At 40.3% G+C, this 23,251-nt stretch overlaps 1 protein-coding gene across 1 annotated transcript; it reads left to right on the forward strand.

Moving 5' to 3' along the window:
* The first annotated feature begins 18,069 nt into the window (after positions 1 to 18,069).
* Positions 18,070 to 22,994, forward strand: LOC123993955. Its single transcript, XM_046296434.1, has 5 exons — positions 18,070 to 18,223; positions 18,401 to 18,581; positions 19,352 to 19,588; positions 19,909 to 21,094; positions 21,798 to 22,994. The coding sequence occupies exons 3-5, from the start codon at positions 19,450 to 19,452 to the stop codon at positions 21,982 to 21,984; spliced, it is 1,512 nt and encodes a 503-aa protein (XP_046152390.1). The 5' UTR covers positions 18,070 to 18,223; positions 18,401 to 18,581; positions 19,352 to 19,449; the 3' UTR covers positions 21,985 to 22,994.
* The last annotated feature ends 257 nt before the right edge of the window (positions 22,995 to 23,251 follow it).

The following is a 23,251-nucleotide window of genomic DNA, read 5'->3' on the forward strand; positions in this document are numbered from 1 at the left end:
TGGACTTGAATAAACTCTGTTTCTGTTAAGTCGCTTTTGGGTCCTCTTTCACCTGCATGACAGGCAGTGTGCTCAAATGGCTCTTTTGTTCCTACTGATGTTTTAAAGTTGGGGACAAAGTTATCTTAATCGTCTCTGGCTATGTGAGAGTCCAACCAATGAGAAATGGAGGGCACAATTGATTTTGTTTCGGACAGTGTTCAAGGGAACACCAATGAGCCGATTTGATGGTCTGTCAACCATGTCTTGGGGATCAGTGGTGTCATGCCCATCGAAGAACGTGCCCCCTCAGATTTGTCCTGTTTCAAATGAAAATGCAGTGCATCGGAAAGTATTCGGACCCATTGACTTTTTCCACATTGTTACGTTACAGCCTTTCTCTAAAATGGATCAAATTCATTTTTCTTCATCAATCTACACACAATACCCCATAATGACAAAAGTTGACATTTCTGCAAATGTATTTAAAAAAATTATATTAAAAAAACAGAAATACCTTATTTACATAAGTTCCTTTGTGGATATGGGAGCACATTCCAGAAGGACAACCATCTTTGCAGCACTCCACCAAAGCAGGCCTTTATGGTAGAGTGCCAGACGGAAGCAACTCCTCAGTAAAAGGACCCTGACAGCCCACTTGGAGGAGTTTGCCAAAAGGCACCTAAAGGACTCTGACCATGAGAAACAAGATCCTCTGGTCTGATGAAACCAAGATTGAACTCTTTGGCCTGAATGCCAAGTCTAGAGGAAACCGGGCTCCATCCATACGGTGAAGCATGGTGGTGGCAGCATCATGCTGTGGGGGTGTTTTTTAGCAGCAGGGACTGGGAAACTAGTCAGGATCAAGGGAAAGCTGAATGGAGCAAAGTACAGAGAGATCTTTGATGAAAACCTGCTCCAGAGTACTCAGGACCTCAGACTGGGGTGAAGGTTCAACTTCCAATAGGACAATGACCCTAAGTACACAGCCAAGACAACGCAGGAATGGCTTCAGGACAAGTCTCTGAATGTCCTTGAGTTGCCCAGCAAGAGCCGGACTTGAACCTGATCGAACATCTCTGGAGAGACCTGAAAAAGCTGTGCAGCGACACTCAAATCAAACTTTATTTGTCACATGTGCCGAATACTACAAGTGCAGACCTTCCCTTGAAATGCTTACTTACAAGCACTTTGCCAACAGTGTAGTTCAAGAAATTCCCCATCCGACATGACAGAGCTTGAGAGGATCTGCAGAGAAGAATGGGAGAAACTCCCCAAATACAGGTGTGCCAAGCTTGTAGCATCATACCCAAGAAGACTTGATGCTGAAATCACTAACAAAAGGTGCTTTAACAAAAGTAATGGGTAAAGGGTGCGAATTCTTGCGTAAATGTGCTATCAGTTCTTTATACATTTAGCAAAAAAATTTAAAAACCTGCTTTTACTAGTGTCATTATGGGGTCATGAGTGTAGATTGATGAGGAGAAAAAAACAATTTCATCCATTTTAGAGTAAGGTTGTAACGTAACAAAATGTGGGAAAAGTCAAGGGGTCTGAATCCGTTCTGAATGTACTGTATATACAATGAACAGAAATATAAACCACAATGTGTAAAGTGTTTTAGGAGCTAAAATAAAAGACCCCAGAAATGTTCCATAAGCAAAAAAAACATTTATCTCAAATTTTGTGCACATCCCTATTAGTGAGCATTTCTCCTTTGCCAAGATAATCCATCCACCTGACAGGTATATCAAGAAGATGAGTAAATCGTTACACAGGTGCACCTTGTGCTGGGGACAATAAAAAGCCCACTCTAAAACTTGCAGTTTTGTCACACAACGCCATGCAATTGGCATGCCGGTTGCAAGAATGTCCACCAGAGCTGTTGCCATAGAATTTAATGTTAATTTCTCAACCAATTTGGCAGTACTTCTAACCAAGTCTCACAACAGCAGACAACTAGTAACCACGCCAGCCAAGGAACTCCACATCCGGCTTCTTCACCTGCAGACCAGATCATCTGAGACCAGCCACCCGGACAGCTGATGAAACTGAGGAGTATTTCTGTCTGTAATAAATCCCTTTTGTGGGGAAAAACTCATTCTGATTGGCTGGGCTTGGCTCCCCAGTGGGTGGGCCTGGCTCCCAAGTCAGTGGGCCTATGCCCTTCCAGGCTCACCCAAGGCTGTGCCCCTGTCATGTGAAATACATAGATTAGGGCCTAATGACAGATTTTCTTCTATGAACTGTAACTCAAATAAATCATTGAAATTGTTGCATGTTGTGTTTATATCTTTGTTCAGTATATACACAGTACCAGTCAAAAAGGTTGGACACCTACTCATTCAAGTTTTTCCTTTTTTAAAAATCATTTTCTACATTGTAGAATAATAGTGCATACATCAAAACTATGAAATAACACGTATGGAATCACGTAGTAACTAAAGAATCAAAATATATTTTAGATTCTTCAAAGAAGCCTTAATGACAGCTTTGCACACTTTTGGCATTCTCTCCACCAGCTTCACCTGGAATGCTTTTCCAACCATCTTGAAGGAGTTCCAACATATGCTGAGCACTTGTTGGCTGCTTTTCCTTTACTCTGCGGTCCAACTCATCCCAAACCATCCCAATTGTGTTGAGGTTGGGTGATTGTAGAGACCAGGTCATCTGATGCAGCACTCAATCACTCTCCTTCTTGGTCAAATAGCCCTTATACAGCCTGGAAGTGTCCTGTTGTCCTGTTGAAAAACAAAATGATTGTCCCACTAAGTGCAAACTAGATTGGATGGCATATCGGTGCAGAATGCTGTGGTAACCATGCCAGTGTGTGCCATGAATTCTACATAAATCCCAGACAGTGTCACCTGCAAAGCATCCCCACACCTCCTCCTCCATGCTTCACGGTGGGAACCACATATGCAGAGATCATCCCTTCACCTACTCTGTGTCTCACAAAGACTCAGTGGTTGGAACCAAAAATCTAAAATTTGGTCTCATCAGACCAAAAGGACAGTTTTCCACCGGTCTAATTTCCATTGCTCATTTTTCTTGGCCCAAGCACGTCTCTTATTATTGGTGTCCTTTAGTATTGGTTCCTTTGCAGCAATTTGACCACGAAGGCCTGATTCACACAGTCTCCTCTGAACAGTTGATATTGAGACGCTTCTGTTACTTGAACTCTGAAGCATTTATTTGGGTTGCAATTTCTGAGGTAATTAACTCTAATGAACTTATCCTCTGCAGCAGATGTAACTTTGAGTCTTCCTATACTGTGGCGGTCCTCATGAGAGACAGTTTCATCATAGTGCTTGATGTTTTTTGTGGCTGCACTTGTCAAGAACTTTGAAAGTCTCTTCATTTTCCGAATTGACTGACCTTCATGTCTTAAAGTAATGACAGACTGTCGTTTGTCTTTGCTTACTTGAGCTGACTTGCCATTATATGGACCTAGTCTTTTACCAATAGGGCTATCTTCAGTATACCACCCCTACTTTGTCACAACACAAATGATTGGCTCAAATGCATTAAAGGAAAGAAATTCCACAAATTGACAAGGCACACCTGTTAATTGAAATGCATTCCAGGTGACTACCTCATGAAGCTGGTTGAGAGAATGCCAAGAGTGTGTAAAGCTGACATCAAGGCAAAGGGTGGCTACTTTGAAGAATCTCAAGTATATTTAGATTTGTTTAACACTTTTTTGGTTACTACATGACTCCATCTGTTATTTCATAGTGGATGCTGTAGCAAACTGGCTCAAATTAAGATCCTACATCTGTATAAATGCCTCATGAGCTTAGTTCAACTGTCATACCTCATCAGAATACCAGAAATAAGCAAATAAATTCAAATGTTCTGTCACATGCACCAAATACAACATGTGTAGACCTTACAGTGAAATGCTTACTTAGGAGCCCCTAACCAACAATGCAGTTAAAAAAACAATAAGAAACAAAAGTAACAAGTAATTAAAGAGCAGCAGTAAAATAACAATAGCGAGACTATATACAGGGGGGTAGCGGTTAGTTGAGGTACTATGTACATGTAGGTAGAATTATTAAAGTGACTATGCATAGATGACAAGAGAGAGTAGCAGCGGAGCAAAAATGGGGGGCGGGGACAATGCAAATAGTCTGGGTAGCCATTTCAGTTCAGGAGTCTTATGGCTTGGGGGTAGAAGCTGTTTAGAAGCCTTTTGGACCTAGACTTGGCGCTCCGGTACCGCTCGGTCTGGAGTCTTTTCTTCAATGCTGACACCGCCTGGAGTCTTATGGCTTGGGGGTAGAAGCTGTTTAGAAGCCTTTTGGACCTAGACTTGGCGCTCCGGTACCGCTTGCCATGCGGAGTCTGGAGTCTTTTCTTCGTCTGACACCGCCTGGTATTTTTTTTATTTAACTAGGCAAGTCTGTTAAGAACAAATTCTTATTTCCCATCACGGCCTCGGAACAGTGGTTTAACTGCCTTGTTCAGGGACAGAACGACAGATTTTTACCTTGTCAGCTCGAGAATTCGATCTAGCAACCTTTCGGTTACTGGCCCAATGATCTAACTACTAGACTACCTGCCGCCCCAGGTATAGAGGTCCTGGATGACAGGGAGCTTTGCCCCAGTGATGTACTGGGCCGTACGCACTACCCTCTGTAGTGCCTTGCGGTCAGAGGCAGAGCAGTTGCCGTACCAGGCAGTGATGCAACCAGTCAGGATGCTCTTGATGGTGGAGCTGTAAAACCTTTTGAGGATCTGAGGACCCATGCCAAATCTTTTCAGTCTCCTGAGGGGGAATATGTTGTCGTGCCCTCTTCACGACTGTCTTGGTGTGCATAGGCTGTCTCGTCGTTGATCAGGCCTACCACTGTTGTGTCATCGACAAACCGTGCAGGACAGCAAACTGCAGTGCAGTCATGAGTGAACAGGGAGTACAGGAGGGGACTGAGCATGCACCCGAGGGGCCCCCATGTTGAGGGTCAACGTGACATATGTGTTGTTGCCTACCCTTACCACCTGGGGCGGCCCATCTGGAAGTCCAGGATCCAGTTACAGAGAGAGGTGTTTAATCCCAGAGTCCTTAGTGATGAGCTTTGAGGGCATGATGGGGTTGAATTCTGAGCTGTAGTCGACAACCAGCATTCTCAGGTATGTGTTCCTTTTGTTAAGGTGGGAAATTGCAGTGTGGAGTGGAGTGCAATAGAGATTGTGTCATCTGTTGATCTGTTGGGGCAGTATGCAAATTTTAAATATATTTTTAAATGGTTATAGTTGAAAAACTATAGATGGAAAGTTTGATCGATTGATTGCTTGATAGGATTGGATAGCCTGAACATGTGACAGTTATTTTGGTGTCTAGCGAGAATGGTTAGAGAGATACTATTACTTTTGGTGTGTTATTTTATGCAAATTTGTACAAATATAAACAAACCATTTATAACTTTCAAAAATGTTAAAGTTGTTTTAATGTTTGTAGCTGAAATGTTAAAAGAGCAGTAACATTCAAAATGTCTACAACTGTGTTCTTATGGCTGGAATTTAATCCATAAAATGTTCTGCTAATTTATGCAACACATTTTTAAAAATAATTTATAAAGGTTTTAGAGAATTTGAAGTTTGGTATTTGGTATTTTATTAGGATCCCATCAGCTGTTGTACTCTTCCTGGGGTCCACACAAAACATGAAACATGACATAATACATAATAAACAAACACAATAAACATTACATTAATAGACAAGAACAGCTCAAGGACATAACTACATAATTGTAAAAAAGGCACACATAGACTACATATATATATAAATACACAAACTATCTAGGTCAAATAGGGGAGAGGGGTTGTGCCATGAGGTGTTGCTTTATCTGTTTATTGAAACTAGGTTTGCTGTTTATTTGAGCAATATGAGATGGAACAGAGTTCCATGCATCAATGGCTCTATATAATACTATACGCTTTCTTGAATTTGTTCTGGATTTGGGGACTGTGAAAAGACCCCTGGTGGCATGTCTGGTGGGGTAGGTGTTTGTGTCTGAGCTGTGCGTAAGTTGGCTATGCAAACAATTTGGGATTTACAACACATTAATGTTTCATATAAAAAGAAGAAGTGATGCAGTCAGTCTCTCCTCAACTCTTAACCAAGAGAGACTGGCAGCATAGTATTTATATCAGCCCTCTGATTACAATTAAGAGCAAGATGTGCTGCTCTGTTCTGGGCCAGCTTCAGCTTAACTAGGTCTTTCCTTGCAGCACTCGACCACACGACTGGACAATAATCAACATAAGACAAAACTAGAGACTGCAGAACTTGCTTTTTGGAGTGTGGTGTCAAAAAAGCAGAGCATCTCTTTATTACGGCTAGACCTCTCCCCATCTTAACAATCATTGAATCTATATGTTTTGACCATGACAGTTTATAATCTAAGGTAAAGCCAAGTAATTTAGTCTCCTCAACTTGTTCAACAGCCACACAATTCATTACCAGATTCAGCTGAGGTCTAGAACTTAGGGAATGATTTGTACCAAATACAATGCTCTTAGTTTTAGAGATGTTCAGGACCAGTTTATTACTGGCCACCCATTTGTTAAGGGTTTAACCTCTTGCTCCTACCTGGCACGCAGGCGTCCCATCTAGAGCTCTGGAAATGCAAATGCGCTACGCTAAATGCTAATAGTATTAGTTAAAACTCAAACGTTCATTAAAATACACATGCAGGGTATTGAATTAAAGCTACACTCGTTGTGAATCCAGGCAACAAGTCAGATTTTTAAAATGCTTTTCGGCGAAAGCATGAAAAGCTATTATCTGATAGCATGTAACACCCCAAAAGTAAAAGACCCGCAGGGAACGTAAACAAAATCATTAGCGTAGTCGGCGCTACACAAACCGCACAAATAAAATATAAAACATTCATTACCTTTGAGCATCTTCTTTGTTGGCACTCCTAGATGTCTCATAATCACTATTGGGTCTTTTTTTCGATTGAATCGGTCCATATACAGCCTAGATATCGATCTATGAAGACTGTGTGATAAACGGAAAAAAATAGTGTTTCATAACGTAACGTCATTTTTTAAAATTCAAAAAGTCGACGATAAACTTTCACAAAACACTTCGAAATACTTTTGTAATGCAACTTTAGGTAGGAGTAAACGTTAATAAGCGATCAAATTAATCACGAGACGAAGTGTTTTCTATAGGGGTCCGTCTTGAAATACTGTCCGTGTATTTCTCAACCAAAATATCCGGTCGGAGACCTGAAGAAAAAGCCTGTCTCTTGTTCGTTTGACCAAGAAACAAAGAATTGGCAAATGATAAGACTGTTGACATCGTGTGGAAGCTGTAGGTACTGCAATCTCATCCCTATTTAATGTCTTTCGCCCATAACAATGGGTTGAAGCGGCGGATGGATATATTTTTCCACTTTCAGTGATCAGATTTTCCTGCACTTTTCAATGAAACGCACGTTCTGTTAAAGTCACAGCCGTGATTTAACCAGTTTCATAAACGTCTGAGTGTTTTCTATCCACACATACTAATCATATGCATATACTATATTCCTGGGATGAGTAGCAAGGCGCTGAAATGTTGCGCGATTTTTAACAGAATGTTCGAAAAAGTAGAGGGTCGACTGAAGAGGTTAAGTGACTTCATTAGCTGTGGGTGCTCATGCATATATGGTTGAATCATCAGCATACATGGACACACATTCTTTGTTTAATGCAAGTGCCAGGTCATTGGTATAAATAGAAAAGAGTAGAGGGCCTAGAGTGCTGCCCTGTGGTATACCACACTTTACATGTTTGACATTAGAGATGCTTCCATTAAAGAAAAAAACCTTTGAGTTCGATTAGATAGATAGCTCTGAATCCACGATATGGCATAGGTTGAAAAGCCATAACACACATTTTTTCAACAACAGGTTATGGTCAATAATGTTTTTGTGGAAATTCTTACACATGGACACTCAAAGTCAATCTTAAATTAATCATTGTTTATTATCAGTTAACTGGAGAGGTTAAACCAAACGTGATGCACCATGTTGGTTTATGTCAGGAGCTCTGACAGGGCAGTCATGTTAGTTCTCTTATATACTGCAGCCAATTATTTTTTACATAATTTAGCTTATTCATAATTAATTCATAATTAACGTTTGCTTCATTCATGTGACCAACCAATACTGGTTTATATATGTGACAGACCAATACCTCACGAGGCTTCTTCTCTAAATTGAGACCTTGAAACTGAGATATACTTCGTTCTCAAAACAAGGGTCTGGACATACTGCCAAATTGCAGATACTGTCACGCCTTGGTCATTGTATTTTGTGTTTTTGTTATATGTTTGGGTAGGCCAGGGTGTGACATGGGTTTATATGTTGTTTTCGTATTGGGGTTTGTATTATTTGGGATCGCGGCTGATTAGGGGTGTTGTATAGGCTTGGCTGCCTGAGGCGATTCTCAATCAGAGTCAGGTGATTCTCGTTGTCTCTGATTGGGAACCGTATTTAGGGAGCCATAGTTTCGCTTTGTATTTCGTGGGTGATTGTTCCTGTCTCTGTGTAGTGTTCACCAGATAGGCTGTAATAAGTTTCACTTTCAGTTTGTTGTATTTGTATTTATACGTTATTTAATGTACCGCGATTCATTCATTAAAGTCATGAGTAACCAACACGCTGCATTTTGGTCCGACTCTCTTCCTTCAACAGACGAACGCCGTTACAGATACTGAACCAATCACTTGCATGAACAGTTATTAAAAAAGCACAAACATAGAATGCAGACTTGTCTAAATAGAAAATCACCAACGGAAAATTTTCCATCACTATATCAAAGGTTGCACTGAAATCTAGCAGTACAGCTCCCACAATCTTCTTATTATCAATTTCTTTCAACCAATCATCAGTACATGTTGAGTGCCCGTCTCTATAAGCATGCTGGACGTCTGTTGTTAATTTGTTTACAGAGAAATAGCATTGCATTTGGTTAAACACAATTATTTTCCAAAAGTTTGCTAAGAGCTGGCTGCACCAGTAAAAGCCTCTTTACCACTCTTGGGTGGTGGAATTACTTTGGCTTCCGTCCAGGCTTGAGAACAAAGACTTTCCTCTAGGCTCAGATTAAAGATATGACAGATAGCAGTGGCTATGGAGTCAGCTACCATCGTCAGTAGCTTTCCATCTAAGTTGTCAATGCCAGGAGGTTTGTCATTATTAATCAATAACAATCATTTTTCCACCTTTACAAAATTCTAACTTGCAATGCTTTTCTTTCATTATTTGTTTTTTATGTATGAATACGATGGCTCACTGTTCATTGTGGGCATTTCCTGCCTAAGTTTGCCCACTTTGCCAATAAAGTTATCATTAAAATAATTGGCAACGTTAAATGGTTTTGTGATGAATAAGCCATCTGATTCGATGAAAGAGAGTACAATTTGTCTTTATGCCTATAATTCCATTTAAAGTACTCCAAAGTTTTTTTCCATCATTCTTTAAATAATTGATCTTGGCTTCATGTTTAGTTTTGTCACATAATTTCTCAATTTGCAGTAAGTCAGTCAGTCAGATGTGTTGTAGCTTAATTGGCCAAAGAGCAATTCCTGTGGTCTACTTGTTATCTATCCCGATGCCTAGTCACTTTACCCTGCCTTCATGTACATACTGTACCTACCTCAAATACATTATCTTGCTCCTCTGCACATTTATTCTGGTACCATGCGTATATACCTCCATTCTTGTGTGTTTTATTTTATTCCTCTTGTGTTACTATTCCATTTGTATTTGACTCTGCATGGTTGGGTAGGGCTCGTAAGCAATCGTTTCATGGTAAAGCAAGCATTTCACGGTAAAGTCTATACCAGAGCATGTGACAAATAAAATGTTATTTTATTTTATTTGGTTCTTATCAAACACATGTTAAAATAGTTACATTTCAAAAAGTTGATATAGTATCAGAAAGCTGTATATAATCTAAACATTGGTTTGGAGTTGATAGCTTACACAGTGAAAGAGGAGATTAGAATTAGAATTAGAATTAGAATTTCTGATTTTTTTAACCCTTGAACTCTATCAGAGCATTTACACTATAGAAGTGGCATTCTCCTAGCCACACTAGCCTCGCCTTCATGTGGGTGCTAATAAGCTAGCAAGCAAGCAAGGTAGTGCTAATAATAATAATTAACAGCCTTTGTCAGCCAATCTAGTAGGGGTTGGAAGCGATCGTGAGCTTCGATCGGTCACTCGCATCGCCATATTGCGGAAGAAGTTCAGCTTTACCCAACTTTAGTCCCACCCTGTTCAGCTCCTTCACTCATGCACTTGTATGACTCCGTTTATTGACATTCAAATGCATTGGAGATCATAAAAAAAGTTTGTTGTTGTTCAAAAAGTTGAAATGCTCTCAATTATATATATATTTTTAAATCTAAGTTGGTGCCCTCGGTACATTTTAATGTTGGTTTCATATTCATAGCTTAAATTGTTTACATTCTAGAGCGGGCTAAAGAAATCATATAATAATAATAAGACTACGTAAGAACTCTAGAGTGATATTGCCTTCAGAAAGCACATTGATAATACAACTATGTAAGAAATCTTGTGTGGTCTTGCCTTCAGCAAGCACATTAATGAGTATGAAAGAAATCTTGTGTGGTCTTGCCTTCAGCAAGCACACTAATAATATGAATATATAATCAATCTAGAGTGGTCTTGTGGTTTGATAAGAGAGACAGAAGCAGAGACAGACGCACTTAGTCAGACATTGGGAGGTTAACAGAGGAATTTACCAACGCATATTGAAAAGCCTCTCCTGAAGAGGCTGCATGCTCCTACATTCTCTTGGTCTGATAGGACAGGATATTACTGCTCAGTTCTAGGGATATGAACGTTTCTCAAGACATCCTACTGTCTGTATCAAATATGAACCAGTATACAATTGATTTTTCTTTCGGTGACAAGACATTTACCAATTGTGTTACAGATTTGTTCATATTTCCCTGTCCAGTAATAACCCTTGATGTGGCTGGAGAAGAGAACACTTTGAGACCCTTAGAGTTGTTGTTGGCTTGACACCCAGCTCCTACAGACTTGTGAAGCACAACACCACAATCTGAATTGAAGATGCACACACAGGGACACACACACACACACATACTGTACAGTGCATTTGGAAAGTATTCAGACCCCTTGACTTTTTTCACATTTTGTTACGTTACAGCCTTATTCTAAAATACATATATTTTTTTTAATTCAATCTGCACACAATACCCCATAATGACAAAGCAAAAACAGGTTTTAAGACATTTTAGCAAATGTATTAAAAAAAACAATTGAAATATCACATTTACATAAGTATTCAGACCCTTTACTCAGTACTTTGTTGAAGCACCTTTGGCAGTGATTATGGCCTCAAGTCTTCTTGGCATGACGCTACAAGCTTCGCAAAACTGTATTTGGAAAGGTTCTCCCATTATTTTCTGCAGATCCTCTCAAGCGCTGTCAGGTTGGATGGGGAGTGTCGCTGCACAGCTATTTTCAGGTCTCTCCAGAGATATCCAATCAGGTTCAAGTCTAGGCTCCGGCTGGGCCACAAACTTGTCCCCAAGCCACTCCTGATTGTCTTGGCAGTGTGCTTAGGGTCAATGTCCTGTTGGAAGGTGAACCTTTGTCCCAGTTTGAGCTCCCGAGCGCTCTGGAGCAGGTTTTCATCAAGGATCTCTCTGTACTTTGCTCAGTTCATCTTTGCCTGAATCCTGACTAGTTTCCCAGTCCCTGCTGCTGAAAAACATCCCCACAGCATGATGCTGCCACCACCATGTATCACCGTAGGAATGATATTGGCAGGGTGATGAGCGGTGTCTGGTTTCCTCCAGATGTGACACTTGGCATTCAAGCCAAAGAGTTCAATCTTGGTTTCATCAGACCAGAGAATCTTGTATCTCATGGCCTGAGAGTCTTTTGGAGCCTTTTGGCAAACTCCAAGCGGGCTGTCGTATGCCTTTTACTGAGGAGTGTCTTCCGTCTTGCCACTCTACCATAAAGGCCTGATTGGTGGAGTGCTGCAGAGATGGTTGTCCTTCTGGAAGGTTCTCCCATCTCCACAGAGGAACTCTAGAGCACTGTCAGAGTAACCATCGGGTTCTTGTTTTGGTTCCCTTCCCCAGATCTGTGCCTCAACACAATCCTGTCTCGGAGCTTGGACAAGTCCTTCGACCTCATGGCTTGGTTTTTGCTCTGAAATGCACTGTCAACTGTGGGACCTTATATAGACAGGTGTGTGCCTTTCCAAATCATGTCCAATCAAATGAATTTACCACAGGTGAACTCCAATCAAGTTGTAGAAACATCTGAAGGATGATCAATGGAAACAAGATGCACCTGGGCTCAATTTTTCACAGCAAAGGGTCTGAATACTTATGTAAGTAAGGTATTTCTGTTTTTTATTTTTAATACATTCACAAACATTTCTAAAAACCTGTTTTCACTTTGTCATTATGGGGTATTGTGTGTAGATTGCTGACAATTTATTTTATTATATCCATTTTAGAATAAGGCTGTAACATAACAAAATGTGGAAAAAGTACTTTCCGAATGCACTGTACATGCACAGGCACACATGCACCACACAAACAAACAAACACACGCACGTACACACACACACACGCACGCACGCACGCACGCACGCACGCACGCACGCACGCACGCACGCACGCACGCACGCACGCACGCACGCACGCACGCACACACACACACACACACACACACACACACACACACACACACACACACACACACACACACACACACACACACACACACACACACACACAAGATTCAGCATGTGTGTGTTGTATGTGTGCTCTTAATTGTTGTTGCTGGACAATCATTTGTTCCTTCTCAACAGAAGAAAAGTGAGAGAAGTGGTACTGGAGAATCTCCTGAATGTAATGAAGTTGTTTCAGTTTCACAGTCATCTACAACAAGTAACAGAAGAGGGCAGCAGACTCAAGCACAGTAGCATATCAAGAACCCATGGAATTTTTGGGATGGGCTCATTTTGAGTAATCATTGCGTACTTGATAGATTAATATATTTAAACGATGTAATTCGGAATAATAGTTATTTCTGGTCAATATCTAATACTGGTCAATATCTAATTCATGGGCATTATATTGCAGTATCTGAATCACCTCATGAGGCCAAGACAAGTCTACTCTATATTTTCCTTGAGGCTCCTTCTGCTACATCTTCATTGAAATGTTAAAGATCAGAGTAACAAAAACAAATGCCCATTGACGCATTTTGACACCGAATGTTCTTTGGTGCGCACATCATCTCATTTTAGTATACAGAAGCCATACGGAGGCACCTGTGTGAGGGTACACATTTGTCGTGTCTGGCCTGTTTATGGGGGACTGATTAAGCCTGTGGTTGTGGCTGACACAGGAGAGCAACTGGCTGCTGCTGCCTGTTAGTTCCCTATAGACTCAGACTGCTGCTGAGGTTCAAAAGGCCCCTGTTGTCATGGGAGGAGTGACTGATCATGGCAGTAGTGCTGTTCGGGAGCGTCCCTGTTGCTGTGTCCTACCCACTCTGAGTTTCCTATCCAGTATCCAGTATCTATAATCCCTCAGGATAACCCCTGGTGGACTAGCACTCCACAAATATTCTCAGGGTGAGATTCACAATAGACTGTCGGGTGGGAGTAAGTAAGGTGCTGAGGGAGAGATAAGAACATTATTTGAACACTGTAAAACACTTGTTCCCTTTGGCTCTACGATCAAAGACCCGGCTTATTATTATTCTGTGTTCTGTGATAAAACTACAATGGCTTGAAATCACTGGATCGTTCTCTATTCCAACCCATATTGTTATGCAGCACTCAAATAAAATTCAGTAATCCAGTAACATTATCTGAACATATAACTATAACCCTTATGTCCTCCCTTTGAAATACTACTGTCTAAGATTTGGTTGTTTCTTAGCTCTTCTTCAGTGATCTTCCCATAGTGACTGCTTTTAATAGGGATCCATAACAACGAAGCATTAATACTGTTGTCATCCCAGAGGCTGGTGTTGTGAAGGTAGAGGATAGTGTCTCCCTCCTCCCACCATCTTCCACCCAGGTCCTGTTGATGTATTAATTGTCTGGCCTCTCACAGACATGCTTGTCATTTTTTACGTGACAGACCATACAGAAGTTGCATCCCAAATTGTACCCTATTCACTAAATAATGCATGACTTTTGACCAGAGTCTATGGGCCCTGGAAAAAATAGTTTTGATTTAGTAATTTAGGAGATGCTCTTATCCAGAGCAACTTACAGTTATTTTGTGGTCTGCTGCCTTAGCTCTCCTGGTCCTGGTCAGCTCACAGTCAGGGCTGTGGGGCATTGGATACTAGCTACCTCCCCAATCTGAGCCACGATCAGTTACTGACTGGAGGTGACATTGAGAGAGCTTAAGATGAAGGTGAACAAAATGTCACAGGTATGATTAATGAAATTAAATGACAACTGAAATTAAATGTAATGAGAACCTTAGAAGCCTTGCCTTAAAATACATGCTACAAAATTGTCTTTAGCCTCTAATTCACTCTTCCTGCTAAATTGTTAATTTGATATTCAGACTCATGGTCAATATGATTTAAAGTATTTTCGTATGAGCATTTGTATTAATTCAACACAGAGATGATTTATTCTTCTCAATGTCATACAGACTTACAAAAGTTGTTAGTTCCAGCTCGTGATTGAACCACATTTGACAATGCAGCACACCATCCGCATGATAAGATGACAGGATGACACTCCCTCTTTCTCCCTATTTCTACCAAGCTTCCTCAGGGATGATTTACGTTCAAGAAGAAGCTTTCATCAAATTAAAGGTCATATCTATGTATATTTGCCTCTGATTTTATTTTTCAGGATTATTCTATACAAATTCATTTCGGTAAAGGATGATTTTGACAAAATATACATACAGAAAGTAAAGGAAGCAATTATGTTGATTATTATAGTACAGGTTTTAATCACTACAATTACATCTTAAACACAAGTAATGTGGGAGGGAGGGTGGATTAAAGGTATCAAAAGTGTCCCTGCATTGGCAGTAACCTGTAGTGTTGCTTCCCATGTTACCAATCCCTGTGAAAAGTTAATGTAAGCAGGATTTGCAGGGAGCTGGTGATGAAACTATGCTGTAACTGTTACCAATGTGCCATACTTGCGAAGTGCAAGCCTTCCTTTCAAAGCGTTTCTCTATATGCTGCAGGGTCAGATCTCTCAGAGCTTCTTGTACAGTAGTTGCAGAATGATGGAAGGCAATAATGCTCAAAAAGGGGCAATGCTTTTGCAGCAGAAAATATGATTTGTATTCTTTTCAATAAATGAAATGTACATAGAAAATGAAGAAGATATAGCATCAAATTATATAGGTATGGCATACGAGATGATATGTGGCAAATTAACGCATACAGTGCGTTTTGAAAGTATTCAGACCCCTTCACTTTTCCCACATTGTGTTTACGTTACAGCCGTAGTCTAAAATGGATTCAATTGTTTTCCCCCTCATCAATCTACACATCTACACTCCATAATGACAAAGACATTTTTTTCCATTTTTTTTTTCAAATGATTAAAAATAAAAAATAAACGGAATATCACATCTACATAACTATTGAGACCCTTTACTCTGTACTTTGTTGATGCACATTTGGCAGCGATTATGGCCACGAGTCCTCTTGAATATGACGCTACAAGCTTGGCACACCTGTATTTGGGGAGTTTCTCCCATTGTTCTCTGCAGATCCTCTCAAGCTCTGTCAGGTTGGATGCGTCGCTGTCCAGCTATTTTCAGGTCTCTCCAGAGAGAGATCGGATTCAACTCCTGACTTTGCCTGGGTCACTAAAGGACATACAGAGACCTGTCCCGAAGCCACTCCTATGTTGTCTTGGCTGTGTGCTTAGGGTCGTTGTCCTGTTGGAAGGTAAACTTTGCCCCAGTCTGAGGTCCTGAATGCTCTGGAACAGGTTGTCATCAAGGATCTCTCTGTACTTTGCTCTGTTAATCTTTCCCTCGATCCTGACTAGTCTCCCAGTCCCTGCCACTGAAAAACATCCCCACAGCATGATGCTGCCAGCACCATTAGTCACTGTAGGGATGGTATTGGCCAGGTGATCAGCGGTGCCTTTATTCCTCCAGACAGGCCAAAGAGTTTAATATTGGTTTCACCAGACCAGAGAATCTTGTTTCTCATGGTCTGATAGTCCTTTAGGACACTCCGTGTGCCTTTTACTGAGGAGTGTATTCCGTCTTGCCACTCTACCATAAAGGCCTGATTGGTGGAGTGCTGCAGAGATGGTTGTGGAAGGTTCTCCCATCTCCAAAAAGGAACTCTGGAGCTCTGTCAGAGAGACCATCGGGTTCTTGATCACCTCCCTGACCAAGGCCCTTCTCCCCCTGATTGCTCAGTTTGGCCTGGCGGCCAGCTCTAGGAAGAGTCTTGGTGGTTCCAAACTTCTTCTATATAAGAATGTTCAAGGCAAATGGGTTCTTGGGGTCCTTCAATGCTGCAGAAATCTTTTGGTACCCTTCCCCAGATCTGTGCCTCGACACAATCCTGTCTCGAAGCTCTATGGACTATTCTTTCGACCTCATGGCTTGGTTTTTGCTCTGACGTGCACTGTCAATTGTGGGACCTTATATAGACAGGTGTGCACCTTTCCAAATCATGTTAAATCAAATGAATTTACCACATGTGGACCCCAATCAAGTTGTAGAATGGATGATCAATGGAAACAGGATGCACCTAAGCAACAACAAAAAAATGCAATCAATTTGAATAACATTCAAACATAAAACCTGTTTTCGCTTTGTCATTATGGGGTATTGTGTGCAGATTGATGAGGAAAACATTCATTTAATCCATTTTATAATAAGTCTGTAACATAACAAAATGTGTAAAAAGTCAATGGGTCTAAATACTTTCCGAATGCATTGCATATATTAGATTTATTTTAAATGCAACCTTTATTTAACTAGGCAAGTCAGTTAAGAACACCTTCTTATGTACCATGAAGGCCTACCGGGCCTGTCCCTGAACATCTACCTTGTTCAGGGGCAGAACGACAGATTTTTACCTTGTCAGGTCTGGGATTCCATCCAGCAACCTTTCGGTAACTGGCCCTATGCTAGATGTAGAGAGGGTCAGACGACTGCAGGACATTTTCATGAACTTCATGACACGCGTATTACAAATGCAAAGAATTGAGAGGTTAAATATGCACAAAATCTGCAACGAGTGCAATAACAAGAACATTGTAAGCACAGAGGTAAGGGGATTATTTTAAACCCTTGGCAACAGACATGCCGAAAAAAACACATTTCAAAAGGGGGGCAGTGTTCCCTATTACTATAGCAACAGGAAGAAGACATGGCTGCTTCAATCAGCTTTGGGTTTCTCAGTGAGGAAAATGCATAGCAACTCCAGACAGGGAGTGGTGTAACTGTTGTACTAACGAGAGATAAAGTCAAGTGTAAGCCGATTTGTCCTCCTGTGTGTCCTTTTGTCCTTCTAACCATATGGCACTTTGGAATTATTATTATTATACTCATTTCTATTAACAGAATATGGAAATAATATATTTTTTTATACAAGTTTGACCATTTTAGCTGAGATTAAATTAATGGCTGGTAGCCTACTAAGTGTTTCTCTGGTTGACGACACTAAAGTGCATTACATTTATAATAAAAGTTGCTCATTCGTTATAAGTTCTAAGGTTGCAACCTTCTTATTATAATTATTAAAGAGGTAATGTCTTATGTAGGAAATAATAAATACTAAAAGAGGCAGATGGCCTCTATCTCCTTACTTTGTATACGTGAGTACAAGTAGTAACATTGGATCTATGACAAATAAAAACATTGGACAATTCATAATTGACCAATAAGCGGTTCAGTCTAGATAAACCAATAGTGTGACCACATTCTTACAGCATTCGGCGAATCCCCTGCGTATCTGATGCAACAAGGCTGCAACAAAAGTTACACCTTCCAACTGCAAGACTGTATCCTTCCTCCCGGGTGTGTGACCAAATAGTTCCTCATAAACCGTTGCCGTTATTACAGAAGGCTATAAGACATTCTCTGTGGGAAACATATTATTTACTGACAAGACATTAGCTCGGAGATATTATCCATAAAAATGCCATGATGCAGAAGTGAATTACGTTATTGCAACACAAGTGTGGGTGTAGAAATGTAGGTATATTCTTTTCAATTTAAATAATTAAAAGTTACATCGTTTTCTTTCCATTTGATTTCTATATGACCTTTGAAAATAACAGAAGGTGGAAAGTCCCTTGCATATGACGCGATAAAAAGGTGAAATGTAAACTGCGGATTGATTTGTATCTGTGTGATTCGGTCCTGCTTTAGGAGTTCCAGAAGAAGTAGCGGATCCCAAAACTTTCTGTTTGCAACTCGTCTTCATAACAGTCCATGTGAAGTCATTGTGTTCTTAGGAAGACATGGCTTATTAAATTGACCCCACTGTCACTCTAGTCGTTGTGCTCTGCATTTGCAAAGCACTTCCAAAAAACTATCCAGTAATAATGGGGTAAGTGAAATTGTTTGTTCTCTTTATACTACAGTAGTTGTGAAGTATAATGTGTTGAATATGTTAGCTTTGACATTGTAATTGTTTTATTAACTATTTCTGAAATGATGTTGGGGTTATTGTAATCACCTTTTAGTCTAACAGATATTTTGAATCTACAGTTTTACAGTAGCCTACTGAGCTCAGAAGTGAGAATTGCCAGTGAAACATATTTGATCAGTGGACTACTATAGTAAAACTATAGTTTTCAAACGTAGAAATGTGCTGTATGTTAAAAACATTAACACATAACAATAGTTGGAATGAGAGGAAATTAATACTTTTTTTGGTATTTGATCTATAATACACATAGGCTAACTAACATGAAAGTTTTTTACCATGCTGCAGACACCGCTCTCCTGAACTGTGAAATGGATTAGAATAAATACAATTTGATATGTTGTTGAGATATTATAGTTGCATTTATGAGGGGAGTGAGTTTTCATAGAGACAGTGTTAAAGTATATAGCCCTGTAACATTTCCTAACTTATTTTCCTAAAGTTCAGTAGTTTCATAAAAATAAAACTTAGATGTTATTTTATGCATGTGACATGCAATTATCAGGAATTTTTAACCAATTTTGGACTCTCTGATAATTGCACTATTTGTATAGGTGTTTTGAGACTGTGGTGCTTTTGGGGGTGTGGCAGTCGGGTGTAATGGGGTGTTTGGGTGTGGAAATTCAGTAGAGTTGTTGATTGTTTTCATTTGTATTTTTTGTCATTTACAGGTCTTCAAGTGTTCCCACCACTCTGCCCATAGTGACGCTTCTCTCAAACCCTTGCACACTTAGTGCATTTCACCGCTTGGACCGAAATAAAAGACACGATGGCTGCATCGATCCTTCGCAGGAAAATTCCTCTTGTTTGCATGGTCGACCTCATTATTCCCTCTCTCCAACAAGCTAACGACAGCCAATCCTGGGGAAGGAAGGGGGCGGAGTTATTGGAGAGACCGCACATAATTGGTGAGTTACTGCAATACGCTTTTTTATTTTTCCACATTCCAGGTGGAACCGCACTGCAGTACGAGCTAATGTCGTACAGTGAGTAAAGCTAAGTGGATATTTTCCCAATGAAGACGATGGCGTTCAATCATTTTCAAATGATCGGTTAGTTTTTCAAGGATATTTTTACCTTTCTACATTTATCGTCTTCATTTTCTGATTTTTCTACATTTATCATCAGATATTAAAGGACTGTTTTTTAAAAATCCTCATTTAATTTTTATGCTTGCAATATGGACATTCAAATAAAATATTTTTAACGAAAATTGTATTTTTCGTAGGTGATGGTCAGACGGACTGGATGACGGAAAAAGTTGATTTGTCTTCGTTCCAGTCGACTACTGAATCCTCTTCTAGCTCATCTTCTCCGCCCTCACCATTGGATCATGATGTCAAGGTGCCCTCTGACTTGGAGGTCATGACCTCTCTTTTACAAGAGGAGCTTGCTCAGCTTGAGGATTACTTCCGGTCTGAATCGACTTCAACCAAATTGGACAAATCACCAAAATGTGACAAAGGCGCCCAAGCAATGGGTGCCCATTCTTACTACCAGTTGCCCTATGCTTCCTACAGTGGCAACCAATCAGAAACAAGCCCACTGGTTGTTACCCTGGCAACGGGGGAACTCGACCGGGTGAGCTTCAGTCGTGGTCCCGTTGGAAGATCCAAAATGGCGAGACCAGCCCCATACAACTATCATCATCATTCATACAATACTTGCCGAAGAATAGTTTCAGATGGTGTCAACAAAGTTGGTGAGGAACTTGAGCATGACACCTGGAGTGCCAAAGGAAGTTACTCAGGAAGCACAGAGGTGGCTGTTAACCACTGTTCTACATTGAAAACCGTGGGGAAGAGCATTAGCAGTGTTAAGAAAGTCAGAGAATGTGGTGTATCGTTGAAGGAAGAGGAAAGTTATTGTTTTACAGAGGACGTGTTTTGCAGTGAAGAGATGACCAGAGGTTTTTGTATGGGCGGGTCCTTCGATACCCACCCCAAGAGAGAAGGACAGTTGATGCATGGTATGAAGGTTAGTGGTTATGATGGTATGGGGCTGGAGGTCTTGCATTGCAACAAAGATGGTGGACTCTCTGGAACTATTCCTCAAGAGCCAGAGGCAAATGATGGGTATTACCACCACCACCCGAACGTTGCTCATACAGAGCCTTATCATAGCTTTATCGGTGAAATCGAAGAGCCTACACAAGCACATGGTATAGAGCCCCAGCATGGCCACTACCTCTTCCCAGAATGCATCGAAGACCAAAGCTACGAATGTCTGTCAAGAGGAGAGAGCGAGGGGCCAATGGTGGACTCGCCCATTCACAGGCAAGCAGTACAGAGGCTAAAGGAAGATCCATGCTCCCTGAGCTGCCTCAAACCAGGCCTTGTCTCTGTCCCTCTGGAAGTACATACCGGAGAACGGAAGCAGAAGAAGAGAGACCAGAACAAAACAGCTGCTCACAGGTATTTTGTGAAAAATTTAGTGATTTTCTTTGTTATGAAGTTTAAATAAAAACTGAAAATCAAATCAAATTTTATTTGTCACATACACATGGTTAGCAGATGTTAATGCGAGTGTAGCGAAATGCTTGTGAGTATAGAATGTTTGGTCATTTTTTTTGTTTGACCAAAGAAACGTCTGTGTACATTTTAACTAATCTTTTAAAGTTGAAAAACTGAACTTTTTTGTAGACTCTAATATCTGGTTTGATTGGGATAACTTTGGCTTTTCACTGATGTGATATGCTACTAGAATAGCTTAGTTACAAAATGTGTTTTATAAAAGATGAAATCTGAACTCTTCTTCTAATATGTCCCGCTATCTTGGATGTTCATAGATGCATATCTGGAAATCTAGTTCTTGAGGGATGAGGGTGGGAAAACATGTCCATGTTAAATTCATGATGTTAGCTTTCTCTATCATTAGAGAGAAGTGATATTGAACTGCCAGCCTACTGTAGCTCAGTGACCCAGACATGGTAGCTTCTACAAAGATACAGAAAGTCCTGTGGTAGGTTTTTTTTGACAGATGGGATGTTGTGGGTGTAGGACAGGGTTGGCAACTGCCTGTTGCTGTGGGGTGTGCGAGAAGGACACAATAAGGGGAAAGATGGAGGGGGGCTCCAATGGTAGATGCAAGCTGATCCTGGTATTTTGTAAACTAAAGGTATCGACTGCGTAAGAGGGCGGAGCTGGACATACTGGAGGAGGAGCTTCATGGGCTGGAGGGACAGAACCGGGAGCTCCAGGACAAGGCGGAGTCAGTGGAACGAGAGATTCAATATGTCAAAGATTTACTCATCGAGGTCTACAAAGCCCGTAGTCAACGCCTAAAGCAAGATGCCAGTGCCTAATCTCCCACCCACAACACCAGCACTCGCATCAAGAGCACTTGTTTGTTCAAAATGATAGTTGCATGATTTTGGTAGTTTTTCTAAAAAATATAATCGCTTTATTATTGTTACAGACAATATGCCACACAATGTATCTTTCCAAATGTTTCCCTGAATGACTTCAGGGCTTAGTTGGTGAATTTAGGAGGAAACTATAAACTGTCCGTGACCACTGTGACACTGACCTGCACTCACAGCCTTGTAATGTTGGAGTTTGAGCTTGCAATGATTGACCTTTTTACAGTCATTTTTTAACCGTAATAGAAACGATTGAATTATGCCTGTTTTTATTGACAGTCAATGTCAGCATAAAGGAAGGATGTTTCATGCTGTGATGATGTATGTTTTGTTTTATTTATTCATCACCTTTTGCTTTGTCCACTCATTTGGTATAAGGGATTGAAGAAGGAATGTTTAAAATGCTGTGGAAAAGTTAATAAATGCTGCAAACTACTAGAACATTTTATTGCTAAAAGGCTGATGTAGAACATGTAGGAAACCACCTAGACCTTGCTAAAGTACCCAATGCATGTTTGATTGTTAAAAAAGCATGATTGCTTGTTATTTGAAAATGACTATTCTTTTAACTGCATGGCTTCCTGATTTAATGGTTTCCATAGAGCATTTTCTCAAGTCATGCTTTAACTGTTTAAGTTTCATTAGCTGAGAAGTTCCACAGAGCTTTACTCTAAACTATTTATTTTATACTCAGGATGTTTGTCCACTTTTACATAATGAGGAAAATTGACATGGCTATCACTGTTTTATCATCTTGGTTTTTTCTTGGCTGTATTTTGCGAAAAAACAATCACCTGTTGACACAACAATAAATTGTTGTTGGGCATAATGTCTTCATGATAATCTTATTGAATGAATATGTGTTGAATTCAGGTCTACTTGTTTGATAGATGACTATATCAGGTAACTATCAGGTAAATTGCAGTCAAATAAACCAGTTATGTTTGATCATTTATTCTTTGTGGACTGTTATTACAATACATTGTTGTTACACTGTTATAGAAGTCAGACAGTTTACATCATTGTTGCTCAATCCATTCCTGTGGGACCCACAGAGGGAGTGCACTTTTCTGTTTTAGCCCAGCTAACACACCGGATTCTCATCAAGGGCAGGATTTCCAAGCCTTGTTCATGTAGCTTAATGTATCTTCTGGAAGACTAGTTAAATGTAGACTCAATGTCTGTCAATGTCCAGCGAATAAACAACAAT

This window comes from Oncorhynchus gorbuscha, linkage group LG13, assembly GCF_021184085.1.
Source record: "Oncorhynchus gorbuscha isolate QuinsamMale2020 ecotype Even-year linkage group LG13, OgorEven_v1.0, whole genome shotgun sequence".
Taxonomy (NCBI): domain Eukaryota; kingdom Metazoa; phylum Chordata; class Actinopteri; order Salmoniformes; family Salmonidae; genus Oncorhynchus; species Oncorhynchus gorbuscha.

Coding starts and splice junctions, on each gene's coding strand:
- LOC123993955 (XM_046296434.1), top strand. CDS start 19,450: ATGGCTGCATCGATCCTTCGCAGGAAAATTCCTCTTGTTTGCATGGTC. Junction 19,589..19,908: donor GGAGAGACCGCACATAATTG/GTGAGTTACTGC, acceptor TATTTTTCGTAG/GTGATGGTCAGACGGACTGG. Junction 21,095..21,797: donor AACAAAACAGCTGCTCACAG/GTATTTTGTGAA, acceptor TGTAAACTAAAG/GTATCGACTGCGTAAGAGGG.